The 12,044-nt window shown below is 40.2% G+C and overlaps 1 protein-coding gene and 1 long non-coding RNA gene across 2 annotated transcripts in view; one reads left to right on the forward strand and one right to left on the reverse strand.

Annotated features, from left to right (window-relative positions):
- Window positions 1-1,042: 1,042 nt before the first annotated feature.
- LOC109026931 (uncharacterized) overlaps window positions 1,043-12,044 on the reverse strand; it is a 31,764-nt gene continuing 20,762 nt past the window's right edge. Inside the window, exon 4 of the long non-coding RNA XR_010133950.1 lies at window positions 1,043-1,404. This is a non-coding gene — a long non-coding RNA (uncharacterized lncRNA). The remainder of the gene's footprint in view (window positions 1,405-12,044) is intronic.
- PCDHB1 (protocadherin beta 1) lies at window positions 6,333-8,789 on the forward strand. The gene has a single exon (XM_004042675.5). The coding sequence runs from the start codon at window positions 6,333-6,335 to the stop codon at window positions 8,787-8,789; it is 2,457 nt and encodes an 818-aa protein (XP_004042723.4).

Raw genomic sequence — 12,044 nt, forward strand, 5'->3', positions numbered from 1 at the left:
TATGCCAAAATAAAATGTTTACATATTACATAGGTTAGCTATTGTCATAGAATGTAGTGCAACAAAATACTTCAAAAATTAGTAGCTCAAAGCAACATTGATTCCCATTGATGCATCTTGGGGTCAGAAGATTTAGGCTGAGATCAGCCATGCTCCGCTTCAATATGTAGGTTGTGTCCAGTACTGTTCCACGTGTCTTTCATCATTCTTTTATCAATAGGCTATCCAGAGAATGTTCTTATGAAGGTAGCAGAAGAGCAAAAGGACAAGCCCAATTATGCAAGCACATTTCAAGGCACAACTTGCTTCACTCTGTGTATTAGTTTCCTTAGGGCTTCCATAAGAAATGACTACAAATTGAGCAGCTTAAAACAGTGGAATTTTATTCTCCTGCAGTTGTGGAGGCCAGACGTCCAAAATCAAGAAGTCAGCAGGGTTCCACTCCCCCTGAAGGCATAGAGGAAGATCCTTCCTTGACTCTACCAAGTTTCTGGTGGTTGTGGACAATCCTTGTAGCAGCATCAGTCCAACCTCTGTCTCTGTCATCATGTTGCCTTCTTCCCTATGTGTGTCCATGATTCTCCAAAATCTCTCTCCTTATAAGGACATCAGTCACTGGATTTGGGGCCCACCCTAATCAAGTTTGACTTCATTTTAATTTGATTACATTTGCTAAGACTCTGTTTCCAAATAAGGTCACATTCACAAGGACCAGTGGTTAGGATTTCAACATATCTTTCTGGGGGACAAATTCAACCCACAACACTCTTAACGTCCCATTGAGGGCCAAAATAACTCATATGGCCAACTCCAAAGTCAAGAGGTAGGGAAGTATAGTGAACCCGATGTAAAGTCAAAGCATATCATGCAGCTAAACTCAGCACCATTGGAGTGGAGAGGTATACATCTCCCATAAAAACTGAGGAAGAGATAACTATTTTTGAATAATGTATGTGCATATATATTATAATGTATTACATAATATAGTAATAGATAAATATGAAAAAGAAAGTATACAAATGTAGCAAAATTGATAAATCTAGGTGAAAGTAATATGGTCATTTATTATTATATTCAATGAAAACAAATCTGGATTTAGGTAAGGAGCAGCTTTATTCAAAAAAGACTATTACAGACCCTCTGACCACGGAAATCTTCAAATGTCTAAAAATCAAATTTAAAAAAAAGAGTTTAAAAAAGAAGACGTAAACAGGGCTAGCAGGAACTTTGTGTGGGAGCAGGGCAAAGGGGGTAGGATGAGCAGATGGCATGATCAGGGCACTTTAACTGGAGATATGATTTTCCCTCCTGTGGTTGGCCAGTTCTCAGAATAAACTGTTAAGTGGGAGATGTTCTGCTTTTTAGAGCTTGCTCAAGTTTTGGGGCCAGCTAAAGTTCAGGGACCTGTGGGGAGAAGAGAAGGCCTTATTAAAGTTTAGTAAGTCATAAGTGATTACAAACACTCTTGTAACTCTTCCAAAACTCTGAAATATTTCAAAATAAGATTTTTGAAGTTTAAAAGTTAGTACTAAGATACAGTTTTGAAATAAATTTTTGCTCTCCCAAAACTTCATGATATCCTACTAACTGTGGATTGTCCCTCTTCCCAACATGTAGGTTTTGATCCTGACTTTACAAGCTACGACGCTGTAGATTTAGTCTGTGGGCTCCCAATTCTACCTTCACCGGAAAGTATACAGGCTTTAAAAAAAAAAAAATTGCCACCAAGTTTAAAGGTCCTAACATTTTCCAAGGAAAAAGAAAATATTTTGGATTTTAATTCCATCTAGCAGATATTAATAAATCGCCTGGGGCTAACCAAACAGATTAAGATTCAGAGGAACTGAATTGAAAAGCAGCATTTCTGTGCCTGGCTTATTTCACTTAACATAACGTCCTTCATGTTCATCCATGTTGTGACAAATTGCAGGATTTCCTTCTTTGTGAAGGCTGAAGAATATTCCATTATGTACATATACTACATTTTCTTTATTCATTTACCCACCGATGGGCACTTAGGCTGATTCCATATCTCAGCTATTGTGAGTAATATTGCAATGAACATGGGAGTGCTGATATCTCTTCAACATACTGATTTCATTTCCTTTGAAAATATCCCCAGTAGTGGGATTGCTGGATTCTATGGTAGATCTATTTTTAATTTTTTGAGGACCTTCTATACTGTTTTTCATAATGGTGTGACCTCATTTATACATGGAATCTTAAAAAGTTGACCTCATAGAACTAGAGAGTAGAATGGTGGTTGCCAGGGGCTGGGATGAGGAAGGAGAGGTTGGAGAGCCAAAAGGATACAAAATTTCAGTTAGAAGAAATAAGTTCAAAAGATCTATTATTCAACATGGTGGCTATAGTTAATAACAATGTACCATATTCTTGAAAAATGCCCAAGACATGGATGGTAAGTATTCTCACCACAAAAATAATAACTACGTGAGGTAATATATATGTTAATTAGCTGAATTTAGTCATTCTACAATATAAATATGCTACAAAATACTATGTTGTCTATGATTAATTTTATCTGTCAGTTAAAAATAAACTAACAAAAAAAAGAAAATAAAAAAAGAAAAGCAGCATTGCTTAAACTTCACCTCATAAGAATTTTTTTTGTTTTGAGACAGATACTGACTCTGTCACCCAGGCTGGAGTGCAGTGGTACAGTCATAGCTCACTGTAACCTCAAGTTCCTGACCTCAAGCAATGCTCTCTCCTCAAGTAACTGGGACTACAGGCTTTGTCACCATGCCTTATGTATGTATGTATGTATGTAGAGACAAGGGTCTTGCTATGTTACCCAGGCTGATCTCAAACTCCTGGCCTCAAGTGATCTTCCTGCCTCAGCCTCCTAAAGTACTAGGATCACAAGCATGAGCCACCACACCCAGCCAAGAATGTATTTGTTAACTTACAATTTTTTTGATGAATTATTTTGAAATTGATTGTATTAAGACTTCCTAGGATGTGAGAAGCTTCTGCATAATTTGTGAATCACTAAATAAATATTTCCTTTTAAAAAAAACCTCCCCAATAGCCTTTTTGATGATGCTAAATAACATTAGTGGGTAGTATACTCCATTTTTTTTCTATTGAAATTGCTCAAGGCTATTCTCTGTTTATGTATATTGACTAAGCATAAACATCTTTTTTAATATATTCAGGACTCATAGAACATAAAGAAGTAATAGAAATTAATAGAAAAAAGGTAAACAATGCAATGTTAAAAAAAGGCAAGAGAACTGAACAAAAACTTCCCAAAAAATGATATTCCAATGACTACAAATATATTAAATAGTGTCTACTTCATCAATAATTAATGAGAAATGCAAATTAATCAATGAAATGTAAACACAGTCACTCACCAGAATGGTCAAAATTTTAAAAGACTAGTAATTCTAAGTGTTGGAAATAATTTGAGCAACTAGAAGTTGCACTGCTGATGACAGTGTAAATCAGTACAACTTTTTTTTTTTTTTTGAGATGGCGTCTCACTCTGTGGCTCAGGCTGGAGTGCAATGGCGCGATCTCTGCTCACTGCAACCTCCATCTCCTGGGTCGAAGTGATTCTCCTGCCTCAGCCTCCTGAGTAGCTGAGATAACAGGCACGCACAACCATGCCTGGCTAATTTTTGTATTTTCAGTAGAGACGGGGTTTCACCATGTTGGTCAGGCTCGTCTTGAACTCCTGACCTCATAATCAGTCTGCCTCGGCCTCTCAAAGTGTTGGGATTACAGGCGTGAGCCACCACGCCCAGCCAGTACAACTTCTTAGAAAGCAGTTTGGTGACATCACGTAAAGCTGAAAAGAACATATCCTATGATATCAATGCTACTTCTATGTATATATTACCCCCCCAAAATATGTGTATACATGTGCACAAAGTGACACGTACAATGATATGCTATGAGCAGCAGAATAATAAAATAGGTAAATGCATTTTGCTGCATTCATACTGAAAAAGACAAAAGCAGTCCATGAGAGCTAGGAGCTGGCCTGACACTCACAGCTAGGACATAGTGATCTTCTGTTGAACAAAAAATGATTTCATAGGACACCAGTATCAGACAAGGCCACACCATGACTATGATGGAGCAAGAGGAAAATGAGAGCACACCATAAGTGTGTCTAAATACAGACAAAAAAGAGTATTGTCCAATCCACAAAAATGCCCAAACATCTTCCTGTCCTGGCTAATACTAGTCACTACAGCTTACTTACCAATCACAGAGTTAGCCTCACCCCTTTCCTCTCACCTTCTACATAAGAATTATCAATATACTCATCATAGAATTAACTCCACTTATGATGACATCCAATCCAGAGCACTCTGCTTCAAACCTCCCCCAAATCATCTAACACAAGACCAAATATATGTTCTTTCTAACACCCTTTCACTGAGATGTTCCATGATTCTCTATGGTGTACAGCTTCCCTTGTTATAATAAGTCAGTAAATATAACTTTGTTCAACTACAGGTGTGTGTCTGATGGTCTCTAGCTAAAGGACATTGACAATATATTGGTATTTTATACGGTAATGGAAATAAATGAACTAGAGCTAAAGATAACACCAATCTTACACTGAGCTAAAAAATGAGGGAAAGAAACAAAATTCAAAGGATTACCTACTGTACACTTTACTTGATATATAGTTTTGTTTTATTTCTACTCATACTCAAGTAAGATATATAGTTTTCAAAAGAGGCAAAACTAAACTGTTTAAGGATGCACACTTAAGCCAGGTGTTAAAATAACTGACAGAGATTGAGAGATTCATTAATTCCCTCATGTCAGGATGTAATTAATGTTCTGTACACTTTCTACTTTCATTCTTTTTTTCCTATTGGAAAATATAGTTTAGATTTCTGTTAAGTGGCCATAATTTTATAGCACCTGGGACATAAAATATTGAGCACAAATGAGAAATCAAATGTTTTAGGTAATGAGCATGAGACAGCATCAGAAGACAAGTTCTAGTTCTTATACTGCCATGAGTAGCTGTATGAATTGGGCAAGTGACTTCATCACTTCGGGCCTTAGTTTCTTCATCTGTTTTTTTTTTTAAAAAGTGGAGGGTGGGTGAGAAGGAGACTGGATCTCATCTTTCTGAAATGTCTTATTAAACATTCTATTATCCTATGATCATAAAGGAAACTCTCAACAAATATCTCCTATATTTCTATTAGGTCATTTTCAATATGTGTAAGCAATCTTATTTTATTTGCTTTAAAATCCATAACCAAATATTTATCTTCATTTGATTTATTCATTATATTATCTGGGAAGCAGAGTAGTGTACTGCTTAAGAGCATAGACTTCGGAGTCAGACAAAATTAAATTGAGTTTTATTTCTAACATTTGCTAGGTAGGGGACCTTGACATAACCTCTCCCATCTCACTTTCTTTGTCTTTTTTTTTTTTAAATAATGTCTACTCCATATAGTTGTTGCAAGTATTAAATTAAATAATGCATGTAAATCACTTGTCATAGTCTCAGTACATGGAAATCATATCCAATAAATACTACTGCCATTATAATCATAAGTGACAAGCCAGTTGCTCCCTTTGTGCACGTGTATACAGATATTTGGGGGGGGGGCGGAGCGAATACGTAGAAGTAGCATGATGGCGTAGTGCAAATCAAGAGTCATTCTATCTGCTAGCTGTCTGGAGCTAGCCAACTGACCAGTTGGCTTAGTCCCCTGTCAGTGTACTTACTGGACCTCAAGTTTCTGAAGGAGAATGTCTGTTTGTTCCCTTTCCTTTTCCTACTGACCACTTCCTCCACATTCTCTAGCTCCCTGCCTCATATATTTGGTTCGGGCTTCGGAAGACTCTGCAGGATCCTTGTGCTTCTTTCTTGGTCTCTGGATGGACCGCAGAGTGTGCAGATGTAGCTTAAACTTGTTGCTGTTCGCCCACAGCTTCAGTGGCTCCAGACAGCTAGCAGATAGAATGACTTCAGCTTGAACGACTAATTTCATTGGCTTCTCAATTCCCAAGGACTTTTTTTCCTGAAAGGGAATTAACAGGTGAGTCTGTTGTTGCTTTGGCAACAAACTTTCAACCTCTACCTAACTCTCCGGAATGAGAACATATCTATTAATACATTCGCTAGACTGGGGAGTTGAGTCGCTCAATGCAAATTTTCTTTCAAGGGCAAAACAGTTTAATGGGCTCGGCTAGCCTTTGGTGGTGCTGCAGTTAGAGGCTAGTGAAGCGGGGAGCAGCTGTTGCAGTAACCTGTTGCAGAAAAGTGAAAGTATATCCCCAACAGTTGGCTCTGATTGCAGAGAGCGCGCTTGTGAGAACTGATGGCGGGTACGCGCAGAAAATCTTTGCAAAACAGGCAAGTGGGATCTCTTCTCATTTTTCTGTGCATATCTGTGGGGGGTGCGACAACTATCCGCTATTCAGTGGCAGAGGAAATGGAGAGCGGCTCGTTTGTGGCCAACGTAGCTAAGGACCTAGGACTGGAGGTAGGGAAGCTGGCTGCGCGCGGGGCGCGGCTGGTTTCCGAGGGCAACAAAATGCATTTCCGGCTCCACCGCAAGACGGGAGATTTGTTTGTGAAGGAGAAACTGGATCGGGAGTCACTTTGTGGCAAAGCCGACCCTTGTGTTCTGCACTTTGAAGTAGTCCTGGTGGAGCCGCTGCAGTCCTTCCGGGCCGAGGTCAGGGTATTCGATATCAATGACAATGCCCCAGTTTTCCTAAACAAGGAGCCGCTTTTAAAGATTCCGGAGAGCACCCCCTTGGGTTCACGTTTTCCTCTGCAGAGCGCCCAGGATCTGGACGTGGGCCTTAACGGTCTCCAGAATTACACCCTGAGTGCCAATGGGTATTTCCACCTGCACACCCGCTTCCGCAGCCACGGACCTAAATATGCTGAGCTGGTGCTGAACAAACCCCTGGACCGAGAGGAGCAGCCTGAAGTCAACTTGACAATTACGGCGGTGGACGGCGGGTCCCCGCCTAAGTCTGGCACAGCTCACATCCACGTGGTGGTTCTGGATGTCAACGACCACGTGCCCCAGTTCTCGCGACTGGTGTACAGAGCCCAGGTATCAGAGAACAGCCCCAATGGCTCTTTGGTGGCCACGGTGACTGCCGTGGACCTAGACGAGGGCACCAACAAAGCGATAACTTACTCTTTAGCTCAAAACCCAGAAGCAATTCTCAAGACGTTTCAGATTGACCCTCAAAATGGAGAGGTTCGACTAAGAGGACCCCTCGATTTTGAAGCCATTGAAACATACGACATTGACATTCAAGCTACAGATGGTGGAGGCCTCTCTGCCCACAGCAGAGTCCTGGTAGAAGTGGTGGATGTGAATGACAATCCTCCCGAAGTGATGGTCTCCTCTGTGTCCAGCCCACTCCCTGAAGACTCACCACCACAGACAGTAGTAGCCCTTTTCACTATCAGAGACCGGGACATTCGAGTGGGAGGAAAAGTCACCTGCTTCCTCAGAGAAGACCTTCCCTTCGTAATCAAACCTACATTTGGGAATTCTTACTCACTGGTCACTGACAGAAGCTTGGATCGGGAGGAGGTCTCAGGCTATAATATCACCCTTGTTGCCATGGATACTGGACCACCTAGCTTGTCCGCCGAGACTATGATAGAGGTGCTAATATCCGACGTTAATGACAATCCTCCAATATTTCGGGAAGATTCCTATATCTTGACTGTTCGAGAAAACAATAGTCCTGCGGTTTTTATTGGCAAAGTCCATGCTGAGGATCTTGATTTGGGTGAGAATGCCCAAATAACATATTCTCTGTTTCCTCCAAAAAACGGAGATCTTTCAGTCTTTGCTTACATATCCATAAATTCAGACAATGGGAAGCTCTACGCGCTGAGAACCATGGATTATGAGGCCATTCAAGATTTTCAATTTGTGGTAAAGGCAACTGATGGGGGCTTCCTGTCACTGAGTAGCCAAGTTACTGTCAGAGTGGTTGTCCTAGATGACAATGACAATCGTCCAATGATCTTATACCCACTGCAGAACGGCACCTTGCCCTGCAATGACCTGGTGCCCAGGTCTGCAGAGGCAGGCTACCTAGTGACCAAAGTGGTGGCTGTGGATGGTGACTCAGGTCAGAATTCTTGGCTTTCATATCATCTACTTAAGGCCACTGACCTTGGGTTATTTTCTGTTCAAAGACAAAATGGAGAAATCCATACATTAAGGCAGATATCTGAGAGAGACCCCATGATGCAGAAATTGATCATTCTTGTTCAGGATCACGGCCAACCAGTTCTTTCCACTACTGTCTCACTCAACATCCTGCTGGTAGATGGCTTTTCAGAGCCCTACCTGCAGTTCCAGGATCCAACCAAGCATTCTAGAAAGGTAAATCCATCCACTAAATATTTGGTCATTTCTCTGGTCATCCTTTCCTTTCTCTTTCTCCTCTCTGTCATAGTGATCTTCATTATACATGTCTACCAAAAGATTAAATATAGAGAAAAGTTCACAATTCAAGAGCATTTCTATGATGACTGTAATTTCTCTAACAACCTGGTACAAGGACAAGGCAATGGATCCTTATCTCGGCCTTGTCCATATGAAATGTGTTCAGCCACTGGCACTGGTAACAGTGAGTTTTGCTTTCTTAAGCGTTTTATGCCCAACTTCCCTTTCCCTCATGCCACTGGGGAGATAAAAATGGAGGCTGGCTCCAGTTTGCCCCCAAATTCTGATAGGAATAAGTCTCAGAGATTAGAGGGCCATGACCAGGTATCTGATGACTATATGTAGCTCCTATTTACAGGCTCAGTGAGAGAAGAGAAGCAAAATTTTATACTTGGTATGCAAAGATGTTACATCCTCATTAAAACAAAAACTGGTAGTAGATTGCAGCTTTAGTAAAGATAAGAGTACTTCGTTTGGTGAAAATGGGAAACCCAGAGTGAGGCTAGGCTTACTCAATACAAAGCAGTTATCCTGATCCCCAGATCATATATCTATAACCCTTTCTCCAGTTGGAATTCTGTTTAAAGAAATGTCACCCTCTATAAATGCATATGTGGTAGGAACTTCTGCTTTTCCATCTCTGTGCTAGCAAGTAATGAATAAGCCATTATTCACATTTTCCTTAGAAGTTCATTGGTCCTGGCCCAGGAAATACTTAGTTCCATAGAGAGATCCTTTTATTTGCCTCTAAATTATTTTCCAGTAGAAAGTTATGCACGCATAGGGAAGAGAACTACCTTCCCTTTTTGATATATTGGGAAGTGATTAGGTTTGACAAGCAGAGATATAGTTTATTATTCAGGAATCTCTAAATTCTTGTCCCTGATGAGTGATTATCTTTGATCAATACCTTGCCTGCAATCATTCATAATCATAATCATGGAAATGCCTGGTAAATGGTGATCTTCACAAATAATCATGGTGGGAGGAAGGGTGGAGAAAGAAAAGGATTTCACTTATTTGCAAATGTGAATAAGGGCAGACATAAGGATAAAGAGATTCAGTGTAGGAATGTTCTCCAAAATTAAATTAGATGTAGTTTTTTTTTTTTTTTTTTTTTTTTGAGACGGAGTTTTTCTCTTGTTGCCCAGACTGGAGTGCAATGGTACGATCTCGGCTCACTGCAACCTCTGCCTCCTGGGTTCAAGCGATTCTCCTGCCTCAGCCTCCTGAGTAGCTGGGATTACAGGCATGTGCCACCATGCCCAGCTAATTTTTTGGTATTTTTAGTAGAGACGGGGTTTCACCATGTTGGCCAGGCTGGTCATGAACTCCTGACCTCAGGTGATCCACCAGCCTCGGCCTCCCAAAGCACTGGGATTACAGGCATAAGCCACCACGCCCAGCCAGATTTGATTTCTTGATTGTTTGGAGCCATAGGCAAGTCTCAAATCTCCCTCTTTTATATCCAGATGTCTATCCTTGCAGTCCCAGAGAGAATCTATTTGAAAAAAGGGAAATGGAGGGTGGGTGAGGATAAAAATAAAGTATGACGGCTGGGCGCCGTGGCTCATGGCTGTAATCTCAGCACTCTGGGAGACGGAGGGAGGCAGATCACCTGAGGTCAGGAGTTCGAGATCACCCTGGCTAACATGGCAAAACCCTATCTCTACTAAAAATACAAAAATTAGTCAGTTGTGGTGGCACGCACCTGTAATCCCAGGTAGTCAAGAGGCTGAGGCTGGAGAATCGCTTGAACCTGGGAGGTGGAGGTTGCAGTGAGCTGAGATTGTGCCACTGCACTCCAGCCTGGGCAACAGAGTGAGACGCTGTCTCAAAAACATAAAAATAAATAAATACATAAATACATAAGGCCTGCTGTAGTTAATAAGTGTTACAGAACACTCTAAACTATTTTGTGCCATTAAGTGTATACAACATTTATTGTAAACCATTTTGTAGTTTGTAGAGCAAATACAAAATAAAAAGACATTAAAATTAAAAAGTTCATTAATACTAATTAAGTGGCATTAAGGAAAGACACATTTTCAGGTAGTACTAGATTTGATTGTAAGCCATTTTCCTCTCTGAGTATTCTGAAGTTAACACATGCAAACTGAGAAAAAGTGGCATTTCATAAAATGAAATGGAGTGGGGAGACAACTTAGGCTTCTCTTTGATCACCACTGTTTGCTTTCATAAGCTATTCTGAGCCCTCTCATTCTAAAATAAGCCAATTAACATATTTCAGGGATTCTCCCAATACTGCTAACTGTGCCTTGAAAGTCAAAAGTTTGCTTTAGAGAAGGGCATGGTGGCTCATACCTGTAGTCCCAGCTACTCAGGAGTCTGAAGGAGGAGGATTGCTCAAGCCCAGGAGTTCAGGGGTGCAGTAAGCTATGATTGCACTTCTGCACTCCAGCCTGGGCAAAAGAGTGAAACCTCATCTCAAAAAAAAAAAAAAGTGTGCTTTAATGAGGCTTTAATTATGTGCCTTATTTTATAAAAATGTGTGTAAATTCAGACTCACTAGAATACATCCTCTTGGTATTTTAAGGGTAGAGCATTATCTTTTAAAATACTTCTTAAATATACCAAATCATGTTTATTGATACAAACTTCATTCTTGGACTTAATGACTGATACCTAATGGCACCACCTGGCTGTTTACCTGTTGGCCAGGAATACACTAAAATTTAGTGCTGTTATTTTTTAGATGTTGGAGATGCTTAGGGCAGAACTGGTGTAACCTATGGCTGCCTTCAATGTTAAAATGTTAAAGAACAGATGAAGCAAATGCACTATATCAATGAATTGCTTTTATTTTTAATATTAAATATTTTACATACATTGAGTTATGATTCTGATTTAGAGTAAAGGTTTTCTTGCACAAAACATAGAATAAGTGTTCCAGTGTATTTGTGTTCCAATTGGTGAAGGCATGCTGAAATTTCTATTTCCTTTAAATGAAAAAGGAGACAGAATTTTTATTTATTTATTTATTTTTTGGAGACAAAGTCTTGCTCTGTCACCCAGGCTGGAGTACAGTGGCATGATCTCGGCTCACTGCAAACTCCGTCTCCTGGGTTCAAGTGATCTTCCTGCCTCAGCCTCCTGAGTAGCTGGGACTACAGGTATACATTACCACGCCCAGCTAAATTTCGTGTTTTTAGTAGAGACGGGGCTTCGCCATGTTGGCATTTCGCTATGTTGGCCAGGCTGGTCTCGAGCTCCTGATCTCAGGTGATCCACCTGCCTTGGCCTCCCAAAGTGCTAGGATTACAGCACCATGCCCAGCCTAGAATTAATTTTTATGGGTAAGCAATAATTAGTTAATAAAACATGCTTAAGTAAAAGCTACTGGATTAACTGTGTTTCATTACACTTAATGATGTGAACATAATCAATGGAACCTGGCTTAATGTCAAGGATAGGAAAAGAAAATAGTGTAGATTCATGATTTTAAGACTTTGATATTCAAATAGCAGTAAAGTTCATGAATACATATATACACACATACACAATGGTCAGAAGATGTAGATTTGTCAACTTTTTATTTTTTCACATTAAATGAGATAAAATCTACCACTTCACGCCACC

The sequence above is a fragment of the Gorilla gorilla genome, chromosome 4 (assembly GCF_029281585.2).
Source record: "Gorilla gorilla gorilla isolate KB3781 chromosome 4, NHGRI_mGorGor1-v2.1_pri, whole genome shotgun sequence".
Classification (NCBI taxonomy): domain Eukaryota; kingdom Metazoa; phylum Chordata; class Mammalia; order Primates; family Hominidae; genus Gorilla; species Gorilla gorilla.

What these genes read in the sequence shown, in the direction of transcription:
- PCDHB1 (XM_004042675.5), top strand. Translation starts at nt 6,333, where the DNA reads ATGGCGGGTACGCGCAGAAAATCTTTGCAAAACAGGCAAGTGGGATCT.